At 43.6% G+C, this 19,480-nt stretch overlaps 1 protein-coding gene across 7 annotated transcripts in view; it reads right to left on the bottom strand.

Moving 5' to 3' along the window:
* Positions 1-19,480, bottom strand: part of FHIT (fragile histidine triad diadenosine triphosphatase) — a 1,027,317-nt gene that overhangs the window by 642,862 nt on the left and 364,975 nt on the right. For all 7 annotated transcript variants that reach the window (XM_081854051.1, XM_081854049.1, XM_081854045.1 and 4 more), the window contains one exon: positions 6,107-6,235. In XM_081854051.1, coding sequence (XP_081710177.1) covers positions 6,107-6,209 — 103 coding nt within the window. In that variant the 5' untranslated portion in view covers positions 6,210-6,235. The remainder of the gene's footprint in view (positions 1-6,106; positions 6,236-19,480) is intronic.

The raw sequence follows: 19,480 nt of genomic DNA, 5'->3' as shown, positions 1-19,480 counted from the left end.
CTCCTCCAGCCAGCAGCTTTTGCAGAAATAAATAATAATAATAATAATAATAATAATAATAATAATAATAATAATATATTTATACCCCGCCCATCTGGCTGGGTTTCCCCAGCCACTCTGGGCGGCTTCCAACAGAATATTAAAATGCAATAGTCTATTAAATATTAAAAGCTTCCCTAAACAGGGCTGCCTTCAGATGTCTTCTCAAAGTCAGGTAGCTGTTTTTCTCTTTGACATCTGGTGGGAGGGTGTTCCACAGGGCGGGCGCCACTACCAAGAAGGCCCTCTGCCTGGTTCCCTGTAACCTCACTTCTCACAGTGAGGGAACTGCCAGAAGGCCCTTGGTGCTGGACCTCAGGCTCCAGGCTGAACAATGGGGGTGGAGACGCTCCTTCAGGTATACTGGACCGAGGCCATTTAGGGCTTTAAAGGTCAGCACCAACACTTTGAATTGTGCTCGGAAAACCAGCTCCTCGCCTTCCACTTCCAGCATCCTCCCAGTCATCAGGCAACCTCAATTTCAAAAGCCTCCTGCAAAAAGCACTTCCCCCCCCTGTGGTGACATCACACCCCCTGTAATCCCGGCAGCCTCCCCCTTTCTTGTCTGATGCTGAATGTCTCGCCTTTTGTCTCTGTCATCACCTGCCTTTGTTCTTTGATGGTACCTCTCCAAGCTCCTGAGGAGGCTGTCTTGACTTCAAACCCTACATTTACTCATTTCAGAAATTATGGGGAGAACCTGGCACCCAGGAATTTTAGGGGATCCTTGCCCCCCGCAAAACTTTCTCTTTCACATCAAAGCCCCCACTAGAGATAGAATTTGCTATTGTGAGAATTGTGTCTTTATTGTATTATTCACTTCATGTCATGTTTGTCAAAAAAAGACACCTACACAATCATTGCATAACAATAGCATGAAGGTTAATTATTTCGTGACTTGCCTTTCAGCATAATTTATCTCCAAATTATTTCCCATCCACCTTGCTCTTTCCACACCTTTTTTATCCTTGTTGGATCACATAAATTCATTGTGCATCAGTCGTTCTGCTTACTCCTTTTCCACAGCTCTGCTCAGTTCCATTTATTTCATTTCTCTCGTTTATTCTTCATTCAACAAACATCCAACAGCACCAACTTCCCAGCAAAAGGCCTTTTAAGCCCATTGCGCCTGACCACCAAATCTCTTGGGCATACAAACGAGAACCTTAGAGTTTCTCTTGAGTTCTCTCTAAAACATATCTCAAACAACTAAACTCTTGGTTTGACCCTGCAGGATTAAGGGATTATTATCAGAGGATAATGGGTTGTGTAAACATGTGCAATCTGACCACTAAGGTGTCTGAAGCTCAGCTATTTCCCCAAGAGATCCTGCCCTTTTTCGTGTTTATAAAAGTGCCTTGCTTCCAGGACTTCTGGCAAATATTAAATTGAAGCAGGAAAAAGGTATGAATTTGCACGAAGACAAAGTACTAGTGTGAAGAAACTTTGCTTTGTGGTAAGGGGCTCTGTTTAAAACCTTTGGAAAATTCAAGGATGCATCAAATAATCTATATAGTGCTCAAAGCCAAGAGAGACCTCTGAATGATGGTTTCACTGAGCCATCTTTGGAAAGCAAGGGGTTTCTGTAAGAGATCATTGGTTGCTTTCTCTCCTTCAAAGGGACTGGGAGATAAGGCCAAGAAACTTTTGGAAGCATGGTTAAGAAAGCCTTCTCCGTTTAGATTGTTTTTCAGGAATCAGGAAATCTGGGTTCTAGCCTTCCAAAACCATATAACCTGATTTTCATTTCATTGCTTTTCTAGAGCTCAACCAAGCTTCTTGCAACCCCTGGTAACAACAACAACCGACTTCTAGCAATTTTGAGCAGGTGTCTGCAAAGGGAGAGAATAAAGAATAAAGCTCCCATTCAGGCTGTGGTCACACCTTGCTCTGCAACCCCATCTTACCCCCATTGCGAGGGAGGACAATGCCAAACAAGGATCTTTGCTATTACTTCCCATTGGCTTCATCTACCTTTCCTCGTACTGGCAGGCACAAGTGTCCCCCACTTACATTCGGGGGGGGGGGGCTTGCACATATGTGAAATCACATAAAGTAGGGAGCACCCTCTAAAAAGCCCCTAAATGCCTATTTTCCCCTGCTCTCCAGCTCTCTCCAATCCAAAGCAAAATATATAGAGTTGAAGCTGGGGCTAGCTGGGGGAAGCGCAGGAAAGCAGTGGTTGCTTCTGTGCTACCTTGCGTGTCAGCTGTTAGGCAGGGAGGCAAAGCAGCCGAAACAAAGCCCTGTTGCACCTCCAATCTCTTCAGGGCTTCCTCCATTCTCACTGACATCCTCTTCGGGCTCTGGGAAGGGTCTCCTCACAAACCATGAAGACTTCCCAGCACTCTCCTGCCATCTTCTGTTATGATTCTATTTATCTATTTATTTCCCAATGTGTATGCGTATGCGCAGTCACGGGCAAGTAGAACGCGCATAAGTGGAAGGAGGGATGCCTTATTCCAATCTCATTGGCATTGTGCTATCCTAACACACACCTTACATATGTGACTGGCATCACACGACAAGAGAGATCAAGGCACAGATTTGTGCTACAGGAGCAGCACAAAGGGGAAACACAATGACCGTAGGCAGCCACGAGCAACATCTCAAAAGTATTGCCTGTGAGAGTTTAGGGGGTCATTTTGCAACCACTAACCCCCACAAAGCCAGGTAAACTTTTGCAGGTGAAAAATTGGCACAACCTTGTTTTTTTCCCCCCACTATATTGTTGTCTGCCCCTAAGCTTTTCAGAAGATACAGTCTATGAATAATATGGATAATTCATAACCATGGAGACATAAACTAGTTTACCTAATATAGGATATCCGATAGCCTAGCTGAAGTATGAATTATGAACAACCCTCACAGGGTTGTTGTGGGGATAAAACGAGGAGAGGCAGCCCCATGTATGCCCCCTTGAATTCCCCAGGTGATATTTGTTTATTTGAATGTAATAAATAAATTCTGCTCCTGTTTCAAAAAGCCAGCAAAAATGAATCAGAAGAGCATCAATACGGCTTCTTCATTATTCCGCAGAGCCAAACCAACCAACCACTAAGATTATGCAAGGAAAGAATATCAGAAATCAAGTTTAGGAAAGGGAAAATGGTTCAGGGAGCAGCTACTATGATTCCAAGACTGGGCTGCATATCTTCTTTAAACAAGAGCCTCCCTATAAACATCTAATGGAATTTGAATATTTCAAGTAAAAAGGTAAGGTAAAGGACCCCTGGACTGTTACGTCCAGTCAAAGGTGACCATGGGGTCCAGCGCTCATCTCACTTTTCAGGCCAAGGGAGCCGGCATTTGTCTAGAGACAGCTTTCTGGGTCATGTGGCCAGCATGACTAAACCGCTTCTGGCACAACGGGACACCGCGACGAGAGCCAGAGTGCATGGAAATGCCATTTACCTTCCTGCCCCAGCAGAACCTATTGATCTACTTGCACTGGCATGCTTTCGAACTGAGCAACGGGAGCTCACCCCATCGCAGGGATTCAAACCGCCGACCTTCTGATTGTTAAGCCCAAGAGGCTCTGTGATTTAGACCACAGCGCCACCCATGTCCCTATGTCTTTAGTACCAGTGCAGAAACGTGGTTGAATGTGCAGACCCAACCCCTGAAGAAAGCTTAATACAATGAAAATTGCACAAACACCCCAAAGCACCGTGTTGCAATGAACTGATGTCTTCCACAACATCCTGCATTTCTATATTTGCAGTGGTTTGCACTACAGAGCCTTTCTAGAATATAAGCCGTGCTGTAGGAATAATTTCACAATCGAAGTCTCTCTTCCCTCCTCCCAGCTCCCTTTTTAAACCTGGATTTTTCAAAACATACAAGTTAATTAACTTGACATCCAAAGTGAATTGGCTTTTAAACTCATTCTTTTTGTCTCTATCTTGCTGAAATTCAAACACATTAATATTTCATTGTCTGCTAGGAAATATATGTATGTATAAGTGAGTCAGAAACCAAGCAGATGAAATTATTGCTATAAAGCCCGGGGAATACACTTGTTGTTGCCAGGTCAGATGAATGCAGCTTTACATAGCTCTTCTGCAGTCTCTCAGTAGCATCACACTTCATTTTACATAACCATGTTTCGCTTTCAGCATTGTAATGACAAACAGGTGAGAAGGGCAGAGTCAGGGTCATGGTAAGTGTGTGTAGAGTTGCCAGCTGGTCACTATCTTCTCAGTCCAACCACGGACCACTTTGGAGGAAAACTATGTATGCCCTCTGGCACCCAGTATCCTCCAGCTATTGCTCCAAGCAGCTGTGGGCCACCATTTTGGGGTCACCATTTCCATTTCCCCATAATGTCCCAGAGCAATACATCTGCTTTGCATGCAGAAGGTTCCAGGTTCATTCCCCAGACTCTGGGAGACACCACTGTCTGAAAACCTGCAAGCCATTGCCCGTGAAAGTAGACAGTACTGAGGCAGATAAGCCATTGGTCTGAGGCAACATCCTATGTGTGCTCTGGAGGGTTGTAGCAAATGTCAACTGGCGGCTTTTAGTTGCCTGCTGTCAGCTAAACCCATGGACTGTGGCTGCCCTTGTTCTGTGGAACAGCATTCCTACTATCTGCACTTTCTGGAAACAACTGAATATATTTTTTTGTTTTGTCAGGCTTCCCGAGATGGGTAAATGGGAGCACACTTTGTCTGGGTTTTAGTCTCGTTTTAAATGTAGGTGATATGTTTGAGGGTTGTTTCCCAATTATATTTTATTAAGTTTCAACATTTTTAACATATACAGTCAAAACTCATTTTGTCTTTTCTCTTACTTTTGATATGTTTTGAGTTTTTAACTGTTTTGAATCCTCTTGTGTGTAAATCTCCTTGAGACGGCTTGTTTAGAAGGCGATTAATAAATCAGTGATGATGATCAGCCAGTGCACATAAGAAAGGTATGGCTGGATCAGAACAAAGACCAATCCAATATTTGTGTTTTCTGTATTGATCATCCATATGCCTCTGGAAAGCCTATAGGGAAAACATGAAGGTAATCTCCTGCTGCCATTCCCCAGGTACTGATATTCAAAAACATGGAGCCTCTGGTCCTGGAAGAAGCATATAGCCATCATGAATAGTAGCCACTGATAGCTTGAATATGGACTTGATAGATCTCACTCCAACCTTGACTGGAAGCAGGTCTCTATGGTCTCATGTCTTTCCCATTAACTGCTACCCGAGTCCTTTTAACTCTTCTGAATGCAAAGCAGCTACTCTAGCACCAAAGTATGATCTCATCACCAAAAAGCTGTAGATCAAGGTTTCCCAAACTTGGGTCTCCAGCTGTTTTTGGACTGCAGTGCCCATCATCCCTGACCACTGGTCCTGCTGGATAGGGATGATGGGAGTCATAGTCCAAAAGCAGTTGGAGACCCAAGTTTGGGAAACATTACTATAGGTGGATCTTTCCTGACATGAGCAATCAGCGGTTCTATCTGTTGTTGTTTTTTACTTCCCAAACACACACATATTAACGTCCAGAAAGGTCTCCAACCAGATTATTTACCTCGTTGGCTACCAGAGAAGCAAGGAGTTTAAACTTTGGCACTGCTGTGCTTGGCATTTGGACGCCTTAAGAGACTTGTTACATTTTAATTCCCAATGCCAGACCTGGTTCGCATTTGCTTAGACCAAAATATTTGTGGGTGGGGGAAAGCAAAATAGGCAGCGCAACAGGGCCGATAACGTGACAGTTAAAAACAGGAGCATCTCTGAGACACCGTCCAGATCATTTTTTAAAACAAGGAAAAGGGAAAGAGAAGCAAAGAAGCACCACCTGTTTATTTATACATCTTCTGTGGTGAAAAGGTCAGAAGAAAATTCACCTCTAAGGTCACTGTTGCTAAGCAACCGCTTTCAGAAGTTCTGCAACACTGATCAAGCATATTATGCTCCACTGACTGGCTTCAGAATAAATATGAGTAACATCTTACCTGCTCTTTAGTGGGGAAAGAGGGGCTCCTTCTACTCCGGCGGAGACAGCCAAGGTTCCAGAAATCGACTGTTATGCGAGATGCATGCAAACCAAAGGGAAAAAAGGATACGACCCGGAACCACAGGCTTCCGGTTCACAAGTGCAAAGGATAGTTCCGTCTTCAGAAACACAACAGAAGGTTTGATGAGGTGCTGCCCAAAACGGAATGACATCTTAATGCCCTTTTATGCACCTGGACCTGTGGAGGAGAATTAATTGAAATCATCAGAACAGTCGATGATCTTAAAACATACGGCAAATGAGATCATTGGCAACATTTCAGAGAACAGAAAATGCACAGAGTTGCTTTTAGTCACTGCAGCTGAATGAACACTCTAATTTCCCCCCTTGCTTTTTTATTACTAAGACTGCATACACACAATATAGTAAGCACATGGCTTCCCTCCAAAGCCATGGTTCCCAACATGGGGCACACGCACCACAGACGGGCAATCTGATTTTTAAGGGGGGGCGAATGTGAAAGCTGGTTTAGACTAAGTTAATGGCCTTTTAGGCTTCCTCCACATGAATAGGAGTTCACTTTTTGAATAATAAGAATTATATGTCACAGGGGAGGGGGCATCAAGATTTTAGAGATACTTAGGTGGGGCATGGCCAAAAATAGTTTGGGAACCACTGTTTTAAAGAATTATGAGAACTGTAGTTTAGCCCTCACAGAATTACAGTTCCCAACACCCTTAAACTACAGTTTCCAGGATTCTTTGGGTAAAGCCGTGTGCTTTAACTATACAAGATGCAGTACACAGCCTAAAATAAGCCTGTGTATTGCATGGTTAGGCCTATCAACATCCACCTGCAAGCCTTTTCATTGATGCCCCACCTACCGTAGCTGCAACACCCCCTGGAGGCCACAGGCCATGGGGCAGGTGGGGCAAAAGTGGATTGGACTACAGATGTGATTGATTTTTACACGACAGAAGTCAGGGGTCTCTCCTTACACACTACCTTCTGCTCTCCATTCAAGAAAGCAATATATGCACAATTCAAGCATGCACTGCAGCTACGTAAAAGCACTGAAGGACAGCTCAGAGCAGGGCTGCTGAGGGGCATGGCTTGGAGATAAGGGGTGTGGCCTGTGAAGAATTCCAAAGGCGCTTTGGAAAGGTCAAGGCTGAGGTGAGCAAAATTCACACGGCTGCCCCATCATGGCTGCATGATGATACTCAGGTACAGTGGTACCTCAGGTTACATACGCTTCAGGTTAAGAACTTTGCTTCAGGATGAGAACAGAAATTGTGCTCCGACGGCGTGGCGGCAGCAGGAGCCCCCATTAGCTAAAGTGGTGCTTCAGGTTAAGAACAGTTGCAGGTTAAGAACGGACCTCCGGAACGAATTAAGTTCTTAACCCGAGGTACCACTGTATAAGAAGTAAGCAGCAGCTGCTGTATGTTGTCTGGAATATGGGGAAAGATGTGGCGGTGATGTGTATTTTGGTTTCTTTTAAGTATGGCTTTTGTTTCCAACAACAACAAAAAACATTACAGGAAACGCCATACCACAGTAGCAGAGCTCAGCTCTGCCCTCCTCCTTTCCTTATTTACACTGTGAAAGCTGAATCAGATTGGCAATATTTTTTAAACGGGAATGTCAAAAAAGCTTCAATAGCCAGAAAGAAACCACTTACCGACATTGAAGAACAGGGGAGTCGTTTCAGGGAAGGGGAAGGGGAGAGACAAAGAGCTAACACCTCTAAAACAGATTTACGGAAGGAGAGAGCGTCAGGCTCAGAAAACGCATTGGCAGAGCTGAAGGTGATGCTTCCTCCCGTACTCCAAAAATAATAAACACTTCTAGCAGAAAGTTGGTGACCTTGGAAATAAAGGCAAGATCTGATGCTTCAATAACCAAAGCTCCAGGGGGAGAGAAAAGTGATGACCCGGTGCTTTTTATTCCAACTATCTGGCTGAATTACTAGGGACTAGAGTGCCAGTGGGACCCCAGCCTGTTTTAACAGTGGCTCTGAGATTCACTCAGGGTGGTGATGGGGGGGGGGAGAATAATAATAATCAAATCCCACTCCAGAAGGTAAGGAAATAGTATGCTGTGAAATGCTTGAGGTTTTAGAAGGCGACAAATATTGAGAGGAGCAACTGGAAAGGTTAACCTTGTGTCTCAGCGCCTTGCAATTCATGCAGCGTGTATCTAGCCCATGGGTGGGCACCTCTAGAAAAAGGAAAGTTTTGCTCAAGTTCAAAAATACAATTCATTTTGTTTCAATATTATTATTATTATTATTATTATTATTATTATTATTATTAGAATTTATATATTGCCTTATACCTGGAGGTTTCAAGGCAGTTGACAGAAAATATCAACATAAAAACCATAATATATAGAATCAAAATAAAAACAGCAAGCCAATAACAACCCCCCTCAAAAAAGGGTATCAAATCAACCAAAGGCCTGGTTAAAAAGGAACATTTTTGCCTGGCGCCTAAAGGTGTATAATGAAGGCGCCAGGCAAACCTCCCTGGGGAGAGCATTCCACAGACAGGGAGCCACTGCAGAGAAGGCCCCGTTCTCGTGTTGCCACCCTCCAGACCTCTCAAGAAGGAGGCACACAAAGGAGGAACTCAGGTTTGGATAGGTTCATATGGGAAGAGGCAGTCCTTGAGGTATTGCGGTCCTGAGCCTATTCAAACATAGGGCCATCCTGGCATCCAAGTACATCTTTAAGCAAATGCCAGTGTTTATACATCATCTCCCACATCTTACCGGTGTGATTGTCATATCTGAATGGAACTACCATCCTTTCAGATGTTCCCTATGAGAACCCAGAGTGCATGTGGCCCCTTTCTTGGCATATCAGACCAGGAGGCTTGGGCTCTTTCCCCCTTATTATTATTTTCACGATTCAGGTGCAATTTGAATGTAATACTGAAGAAGGCCCGTCTAGGCTTGAAAGACATTTGGTTTTTGCCACAGATTGTTAGTACTTGCTGATTGTTCTCTTCCCGTGTAATACGATACTTCTTGCGTATTTATGTGTATGTCAGATATATTGTTATAATATATGAAAAGCTGATTTTTTAATAAAAAAAATCCCAACCCTAGCTTGTGTACCTAGCCATGATGGCTTGGCTCTGCCTTCACAGACAGAAGCAGCAATGCTTATGAATACCAGTTGCTGGAAACCACAGGAAGGGGAAATGTTCTTTTCCTCAAATCCTGCATGTGGATTTCCCTAAATCATTTGGTCGGCCACTTTGAGAACAGGATGTTGGACTAGATGAGTCATTGGTCTGATCCAGCATCCTCTTTTATGTTGCATCTGTAATTCTTAAGAGTCCCCATGGAACTGTCAGAAAAGCCTGACAATTATAACTAAATGTCAAACGAGTCTGAACACTTTCATGAAAACCCAGATGTTATCTTCATTTCTATCATTTTCCAGCAAAGTACATTTACCATGGACACGGGAACTGATGTTTGATATAAGCTTCATGACGCAACAAACTGAGGCCTGTTAGTTCAGAGATATGATTCTCTGATCAGGTGCAAGAACACCCCATTTCACATCTCAGACAAGCCCTTGCACAGGAGGAAAAAAGAGTTGTACCATTAGAGGTACAATCTGTCAATCGAAGTGATGCAAAATGGCAGAACTGCAAAATACCCACCAATCTCATTGCATTTGTGCTTTCATGACAGACAGAACTCCCCAACAACCTGATGCAGAGCAAGAATTATACGAGTCTGGGTTGGTCTGCGGTTGTCTTTTGATCCCCCTCTACTCAGCATAGCGGTGACAACCAGATGTGAGACAACAAGGGACTGAACCCCCTGTCAGCATCGCCCTTGAGCCAGTGTCACCAACTGGACTCATGCACTTCAACCCCAACTGGGCTAGGCGAGCTGGGTAGCACTTCCAGAGACCACCAGGTCAAAGTGCTGTGGACTCACAGCTTAAAGTTGTGAGCACCGGATTCACTTCCACAACACAGTCGTCGCACAGCAGAGTATAGCAGAGTCTGGCAGTGTATAAACAACTCGGAGAGCAGCTCTGTAGAATATCTTCTTTTATTCTATAACTACAACTATAATACAAAACTATATACAGAGCTAAATAGGTCTAAGCATAAATGAATGCTACACTGAGTGTCTGCAGCTGCTCTTAGCAGCAACCTTATCTCTACACACGATCTCTAACACTCAGTCTCTCTCTCTCTCCGACACACTGACTGACTGACTGACTGACTGACTGACTTGGTGCAGGAGCTGAATAAGTAGAAAGCAGAACACTGCTCCTCCTCTCTGGAGAATCAGCAGACTCGTCAGGAGATTCTTGGATATGCGAGGGGTGAAATCTCCTCACCCCCATCCAGATGTGGGGAGTTTATTCAGTGCACAGATGCACATCTCTAAAACAGTCTGCATTGGTGATTTCATTACTGTCAGTAAATCTTTGATATCTGGACTTCTTCACTTTAAAGAAACAGTTTCCCTCTGCTACCTTGACAAGAAACACTAATTAGTCATTATGCACCGCTTAAATTATCTTTTTTTTCCCCTAACCCGTAAGGAAGGGTCATGTTTTTCATACGTTTGTGACATCCTTTGCATATTGTTTTGACAATGCCAACTGTCTTTTTATGTACTGCAGAGCTAATTTATATCTAGAGAATATAAATTCTCTGTTTTTCCTACACCCGCCCTGTCCGAAAATAGTTGGCCTTTCAAGCAGGACCACATCCAGACCAGAACAATTTAGTAGAACCTTCTAAAGCAAACAATCAGCAGAAGATCACATAGCGCAGCTCTTCCTGGCCTGTACCACTCCAGAATACAGGTGGTAGTGGTGAAATCTATGATGCATGCAGCAATTTGAATGCTTTACCGTACAAAAAAGACTCCATTCCTACAAAACTATTTATTTTAGCTCTGTGCTTCCTTCAACCCTTACCTTTCCCACCCCGACCTGGCCACAGTGATCCATGCGACGGTCACCTCCAGGCTTGACTACTTGACTAATTCGCTCTACGCGGGGCTGCCCTTAAAGCTGTCCCAGAAACTCCAGTGGGTGCAGAATGCTGCAGCGATGCTCTTCACGGGGTCTCTGCCATGGAAGCATATTCACCCAGTGCTTTTCCAGCTGCACTGGCTCCTGGTGAAGTACAGGGTCAGATTTAAGGTGCTGGTTTTGACCTTTCAAGCCCTTCACGGCCTAGGACCCTCGTACCTACGGGACCGCCTCTCCTGGTATGCCCCATGGAGAGCATCAAGGTCCATAAATAGCAACACCCTAGAGGTCCCGGGCCCTAAGGAAGTTAGATTAGCCTCAACCAGAGCCAGGGCTTTTTCAATTCTGGCTCCGGCCTGGTGGAACACTCTGCCTCATGAGACCAGGGCCCTGCAGGATCTGATTTCTTTCCACAGGGCCTGTAAGACAGAGTTGTTCCACCTGGCCTTTGGCTTGGAGCCAATTTGATTCCCTCCCCCTCTTTCTTTTTCCTTTCTCCTCCTGTGATAGCCTCATCATTTTAATATTTTAATGTTTCAATATTTTAATGTTGTATTTTAATCTTGTTTTTAAGTTGTATTTATTCAACTTGTTTTTATTATTGCTTATTAGCCGCCCAGAGCCCGGCCTTGGCTAGGGAGGGAGGGGTATAAATAAAAATTATTATTATTATTATTATTATTATTATTAAGGAGCTCTGGAGATAGTCTGGGTGATAGGAATGTAAGAAGAGCCTGCTAGATCTGGCCAATGGCCCATCAAGTCCAGTATTCTGTTCTCATAGTGCCTGCCCAGATGCCTATGTGCCACTAGCCTAAGGTCGTCCATTGAGATTGATGGCTGTGAGGTGATCTGACTAGCATGCTTGGAACAAAGGGCAGCCAAATAATATTGGTTGGCCAACTCTACATTCAGATTTGTGACCCCGTGAGGCACGTTTTGGCAAAAAATAGCATCGCCATGGAGAATCAGGTTAAGGAGACAAAGGAAGGAACTTGAGGCAGATAACAGGTTGAGTAAAGTCCCCACAGAAGATGGACTAGCATAAAAAATGGCAAATTCTGGGATTACAAAACTCTCAGTCAAAGAACTCCAGGATGATCTTCTCAGGATCTGGCCCCAGGTGATGGCATTCTCTTTCCTAAGAGGCCTGCCTCTTTTCCTCTCCTTTGGCCTTCCAGCAGATGGTTTAAAACCTCACTAATTTCAGAAGGCATTGGAGAGTAGTTATGGGCCCAATTGTGGCTACCATCAGCAATAAGGGACGCGGGTGGCGCTGTGGTCTAAACCACTGAGGGTCAGCAGTTTGAATCTCCGCAACGGAGTGAGGTCCCGCTGCTTTGTCCCAGCTCCTGCCAACCTAGCAGTTAGAAAGTATGCCAGTGCAAGTAGATAAATAGGTACCACTATGGTGGGAAGCTAAACGGCGTTTCCATGCGCTCTGGTTTCCATCACAGTGTTCCGTTGTGCCAGAAGCAGTTTAGTCATGCTGGCTACCCAAAAAGCTGTCTGTGGACAAATGCCGGCTCCCTCGGCCTGAAAGCGAGATGAGCGCCACAACCCCATAGTTGCCTTTGACTGGACTTAAAAGTCTAGGGGTCCTTTACCTTTATCTTTACCATCAGCAAACCTAAACTGGGAAGGGTTGTAGCTCAGACGGCCCCCAAGCCTGTGGATGCCTTCCCACCTGAAACCCTGGGAAGTCACTGCTAATCCATGTGGGCAATATAGACCTGTTTATTGGCTGTCTTATGTGGTTTTAGCATTATCTTGCATTATTGTCAATTCCCACCCCAATTTGATTACAGTGGTACCTCGGGTTAAGTACTTAATTCGTTCCGGAGGTCTGTACTTAACCTGAAACTGTTCTTGACCTGAAGCACCACTTTAGCTAATGGGGCCTCCTGCTGCTGCCACACCGCCAGAGCACAATTTCTGTTCTCATCCTGAAGCAAAGTTCTTAACCTGAAGCACTATTTCTGGGTTAGCGGAGTCTGTAACCTGAAGCGTATGTAACCTGAAGCGTATGTAACCTGAGGTACCACTGTATTCCTTATTGTTACATTCCATAGTTTCAGTCCATAAGCCACCTTGAATCTCATGGTAAGAAGTAGGAGGGGCAGATTTAAATAGATAACTGGCAGCACCATCTGATTTTTGCAAGTGTTTCCTGCATTCTGATCCACTTTTCCCCCCCTTTCACTCACAGATGTTACGTGCCATGTTGCTCTTCCTTTTCGAAGGGGACAAGCAAAGTGGGTTGTTTTATGTCAGAGCGTAACTGAACAAAACAAGAGCAGATGTTTCAACGGCACCTTTGAATGCTGTTGCAAGCTTGCTTATACTCAGGCTTAAACACTCTCAGAGTGCTACCTCCTGAGGAGAAACAAAACAAAAAGACAAAACATGTTCAAGCTTTACTTCACAGTTCTAAACATTCAAAACCCTCCAAGGAGGCACCGCTCTTGCCAACATTTATAGCCAAGATATTGGAAGAGACACTATAAAGTAGGCCAGCGACTACCTATGTGCAAGAATATCGAAGGCTGCTATTAGTTTCTTCTGTGTTTCACATATGTATGCCGGGGGAAAGGGAGGAGAGGAGGCAGCAATTTCACAAGACAATGTTATAAAATATCTGGGATTTGTCATTTCAAACTGGTAAATGTCAGCCTCTTGGCTAATTACTTAGTTCCATACACTCCCACTGGCTTTATTTTTTATTTTTTTAAAAAACAACCCAAAGTTTTAATTGGGGGTGGAATTAAACACATAATTTAAGTGCATTGATTTGTTTAATAGGCTTTATTATGTTGTTTTTCAAAAGATCGCCTTTAAAATGGCAAATCGAAGGCTCTGGATTTTGACAGGAAAACATATGCAGAAATGCAGATGATTCGACACAGGCTGCACCTACAGAAGTAAAATGTGTCTTCAGCAAAACGCTGTTTATTGCTAAATTCGTTTTGCTCTTGACATTTTCTAAGATGCACTATTTTGCCCTTTGGTCTAACAAAATTGTTGCTTAAAAACGTACCGCTAGCCATTTTTACCTCTCCTAAAAGGGTTTGATTATGTCAAAAAGTGACATTTCCAATCAGTACCTCTATGCTCACAGGCACTTTTGGTGTAATAATGTGTAATGAAGGCGAGGCACTCAGGAGCAAGCTCTTATTCTTTCCTCTGTGATGTTTTTAATGCCTTTTACTTTGCTGCTGCTGTTGCGGCTGAGGTATAATAAAGGCAAAATCCATGCAATTCAATAGACAGCTGTTTAACTTTCATCACATCATAATGGTCCAATCAGCAGGAGCCTCAGCCCAATCAGTAGATAATATTGTGTGACATTCCCTTTTATCACTAAAGGGTGGTGCGGCAGGCCAAGGATGGCATGAAACTTTTAATTATTACTATACCCCAATTCTTTGTATCAGTTTTGTTCAAACATGTCCTCAAATGAGACATGCCCTCAAAATGGCATTATCTGGGCTTGACCTATGCAATGGAGCACCCGTGCAGTCAATAAATCTTGGAGTTGTGGAAACTAAGTGTGTGTGTAAGATAAAGGAGGGGGAGGCAAAGACTCATCAGCTCCACTCTCAGCTCCACAATCACAACACGCTCCAAGCCGCTCAGGGCTCAAACCCAATGCTCAAAACAAAGAGCAAAATTATTATACATTTATGTGTTTGGGCACCCATAAAACAACAACGGTCACTTTGTTTCTCTTTTTATTTGCACAATGCTCAATTAATAATGTCCTCTGGGTGGCTCGCAATAAAAGTTAAGAACCATAAAAACCCTGAAAACCAGACTATTGGCAACTGCAGTACAAATCTAAATAAATAACAACACCGACAGCAAGACATACATCAAACAGCAGAACTAAAAAAAATGCCAGAGTTATTTACAGAAGAGAATATATTTATGTATCTCATCAACCATTTGGCTAAAGACAGGTTTACTCACACGCAAACACACCAGTGAATGGAAACCGCAGGTTAGGACACCCACTTTAATGTACCCACCATGTAAATAATGAACATGTTCTGCAGTTGTGCACACTGCACTCAGTTACAACATAGGTTCCAATCCTAAACCCAGTTACCCCATTCAGTTCACTAGATCTTACTTCTGAGTAGACATGGTTAGGATTGCACTGTAAGCCTCCGGCACCCTCCAGTTGTTCAGTGATTAAGAAAGAAGTTCATTGTTGTCGAGCTTAGAGGGGGAGGCAACCCTAACATGTGTCCCACCCCTGATATCATAGAAGTTATAGAACAGAGAGGTGTGAACTTTACCAAAGACTCCAGGTCAAATGAAGTCTTGGCTGTTCCTTGCCCAATCTCTCTCACACAAAACCACGAAGAAGTGCACAAACACACACAAATACAACCCCTCCAGTTCTTTCCCACAAATACACACTACCTGCAGCTGCTCCCTCTAAGGACAACCATCTTTCTGTTGTGTTTCTCCTAAACGGACGTGAGTTGTACTCCATCTTATTAGTTAGGGCTAGTCCTGATATTGTTGGACTCCAACAGTCATCAGCCCCGACCAACATGGTGAATGTACAGGGATGAAGGGAACTGAAGTCCATCCTTAATCCATGAACTTTTGGCAAGCCCTGCCCAGGAGTAGTTAAAGGGGGGCGCTTTTATATAACTTAGCTAGTGTGATGTAGGTGTTTAACTTTCCATTGTAAATGACTGATTACAAATGGGAAGTTCATAGCTCCATAAGTCTATGGATACATAACACCAGCTAAACCACCTAATGGCGCTCCCTGGAAATATTCATCAATTTGATATAATCTCAGGATTTAGCTCCCAGGAAACTTTACCTTAAAAAAATGTAGCTTTCTGACTCTCCCACCATGCCCCCAGTGCCCTAATGCTAAGCGTATGTACAGCGTGCAACACAAAAAAGCATGTTAGAGATGCCTTCTTGATCTATTACCCTCATGCCAGATAAGGGCAATTTTACCAAAGGTCAAGTGTGGAATGTATGGAAAGCACGATCATTTGAATCAGTTTTAATTTATTTGTTTTTTTAATTTTACTTATTCATTTTTAAAAAATGTATATTCTGCTGCAACGCAGAAATATGTTGCAGCACTCTACAACAATATGCTGTGAGCCGCCTTGGGTCCTGCACTAAGAGAAGTCAAATAAATAAATCGAGTAGCTTTCTGTCCCCCTATGAATGGCTTGCACAACTTGCCTTCCACACCCTCCAACATCACACTGATGAAAATCGGGATGCAGGTCTTTTCGTGCCACACTCTCTGCAAGTGCCAACTGTGGGATGTGATCCATGAGAGGGAATCAAGTACAACATTCCTTGTACTGCTAGAGAAGACATGCGAGGGAATGTTTGGTCCAGCCAGTCGAAACTTCCTGTTCCTCCTGGCTGGAGCATCCTTCCTTTTGCATGTGATAGAAGGTGGGCGTGATTTAAGCCTGTCCAGGTAACAAAAGGACGAGTCACACAGCACCCTTCTCTCTTTTTGACTTTCATCTTCGTATGACCAGCTTTTAGCTAGGACTGAACTGCTAGCACTCAGCCAGCAGAAGCACTGGGATTATTCCCCCATATGGGGTAGATCCACATGTACATATTTGTAACTAAAACAAAATAAAAAAATTCCTTCCAGTAGCACCTTAAAGACCAACTAAGTTAGTTCTTGGTATGAGCTTTCGTGTGCATGCACACTTCTTCAGATACACAGTGTGCATGCACACGAAAGCTCATACCAAGAACTAACTTAGTTGGTCTTTAAGGTGCTACTGGAAGGAATTTTTTTATTTTGTTTTGACTATGGCAGACCAACACGGCTACCTATCTATATTTGTAACTAAGTCTGCCTTCAGGAATCCAACTGTGAACTGATGTGAGTAAACTTCTTTTATTGACTTTGAATAAGATTGTGGTGTCATTATTCTTTTAAGAGGGATTCAAGGGAACTTACCAGGAACGTACAATTCAATCTGAGACAGACTGAATTGTATAATAGTGAGAGGCTCACACGAGCCTGCAACCAGCTATCTGCTGTGCATGTAAAAAGGGGAATGTAACTCTGCTAAGTAAAGAAACTTGCTAGCACAAGTTAGGAATGATAATAAACAATATATCCTCTCCTGCCACCCTGAACATTCCCACACCAACGCCAGATAATCCCTGGAATATCCTGGGATCTGTAATTCTGGAAATGTCCTGGGCAAATAGGGACAATTGGAGGGTATGGCCTTCATGAGGTTGTTATAAATTTGCTAATTGCCCTGGATGGCTTGGATAGTCTTGAAAATGATGGAATAGCTAACCAGGCTTCCATTTATGCATCTTTCAATAGGCTTGTCTTTAGACAAGGCACTTGACATGCTATCGTTTGCCTCACGCTGTCACAGAGTGGCATGCTTGCTTCAAGCACCTTACATTCCTGCCAAAATGGCAGCTGCTTCCCACATAACCCAGAACGACAGCCCTGATGCATGGGGGGAATCAGACAAGCATTACACTCTGCCTGTGGAAGTCAAATGCTGATGAATTAGGCCTTTAGCGTTGTAATAACTGTAGTGACTAATGGAACAACCCAAAGCTGTTATTAAAGAAAGGCTGAATAATATATTACCAGTATGGAGTTCAGGGGGAAATAATATTTTTTAAAAAAGGAAAACAGAAGATTAATATCAATCATGCTTTTCACCCCCCAAAAAGAGGGGGGCAGGGAGAGAGGCAGAACCTGAGAAATAGCTGGAGTCTGAAGCGGTTGGCTGAAATGAAATGGCATCCCACCCCACCTACAGGAAAAAAAGTCATCTCTGCTTATTCTGGGATTACCAGTGATGTCTATCTTAGAGGGATAAATAAAATGTTGTGGCATTTCTCTGGCATCACAGGGAGGCTAAAGGAAGAAATTAATTTTGCAAGAAGAAACGTCTATGGAAAACAACACTCTATGGGCTGAAATAACCAAGTCTGAATGTATTTCCTCCAAAATACAGTGGTACCTCAGGTTACATACGCCTCAGGTTACAGACACTTCAGGTTACAGACTCCGCTAACCCTGAAAACCCTGTTACAGATAGGTAGCCGTGTTGGTCTGCCATAGTCAAAACAAAACAAATTTCTTCCAGTAGCACCTTAAAGACCAACTAAGTCAGTTCTTGGTATGAGCTTTCGTGTGCATGCACACTTCTTCAGATACCTGGTATCTGAAGAAGTGTGCATGCACACGAAAGCTCATACCAAGAACTGACTTAGTTGGTCTTTAAGGTGCTACTGGAAGGAATTTGTTTTGTCCTGAAAACCCTGAAATAGTACCTCGGGTTAAGAACTTTGCTTCAGGATGAGAACAGAAATCGCGCAGCAGCGGGAGGCCCCATTAGCTAAAGTGGTGCTTCAGGTTAAGAATAGTTTCAGGTTAAGAACGGACCTCTGGAATGAATTAAATTCTTAACCCGAGGTACCACTGTATACAAAAGCAGGATGGAACAACAACAACAACAAATCCTCCACTCTGCTTTTCAGTTAAAAAGCAAACAAAAAAATGAAACTAAAAATGACATGAGAAGCGTTTCTTCCTCTTTGCGTGCCACACAAACTGGGTTGGGAAATGCAGAGGCAGGCCTAACAGTCAAGCATATGCTACCAGCATCCTTGGCCAAGTGCTATTATGTCCAAAGTCAGTGCACCATTAAACAACGGCCGCCTTCAATGGCCAGCATAGCTTTTATTCATTCTGTTTAATAATAATATTAATCCAGTGGCCCTACCTGTGCCTAGTCTTCAGTAGGCACATGAACTACGAGCCATAAAAAATGCAGAAACAAGAGGGTGCAGCAGGTAGATTTAGCAGAATAAACATCGAATGGTCTGGCTCATTATAAGGCAGCCTCCTATGGTAAGCCACACACCGAAAGTGCATACAGTTCACACAAACCAAAGTCTATGCACAGCCTCCCCGTTTTCAGAAAGGACAAATGATCCTTTTCTCTTGTGTGTGGGAGAGAGAGAGATTCAGGCCAGATCTAGGATGGCAATGAGGTAAGGACCTTCTCTGATATAGTGGTCTCCCTAGACAAGTTCGTCTTTTGCCTATTCGGATGTTTTTCTGGCACCAGCAAATGACTTTCTGGGCAGCAGGGCGAGGGAATCCTTTCCATTTTTACTGTTCTCGTTTTCTCTGCTGCCCTGTTCTCCTGAAGCACAATTCCACTGTTTCGTTTGAAAGCCACCCTGGAGATTCTTATATTGAAAGGCAGTACAGTGGACCCTCAAGTTACATACCACTCTGGATACATAACTATCGGGTTGCGAACACAGCAAACCCAGAAGTCTATACTTCTGGGTTTCGCCGCACACATGCACAGAAGCACCCTATCGTGCCACGCGCATGCACAGTAGCGGTATCTCCAGTTATGGACTTTTCGGGTTAAGTACGGACCCCCAGAATGAATTTAA

This window comes from Podarcis erhardii, assembly GCF_964252035.2.
Source record: "Podarcis erhardii genome assembly, chromosome: 2".
NCBI classification, from domain to species: domain Eukaryota; kingdom Metazoa; phylum Chordata; class Lepidosauria; order Squamata; family Lacertidae; genus Podarcis; species Podarcis erhardii.
The sequence above is the reverse complement of the archived record's forward strand: the minus strand, read 5'-3'. Positions and strand labels throughout refer to the sequence as shown.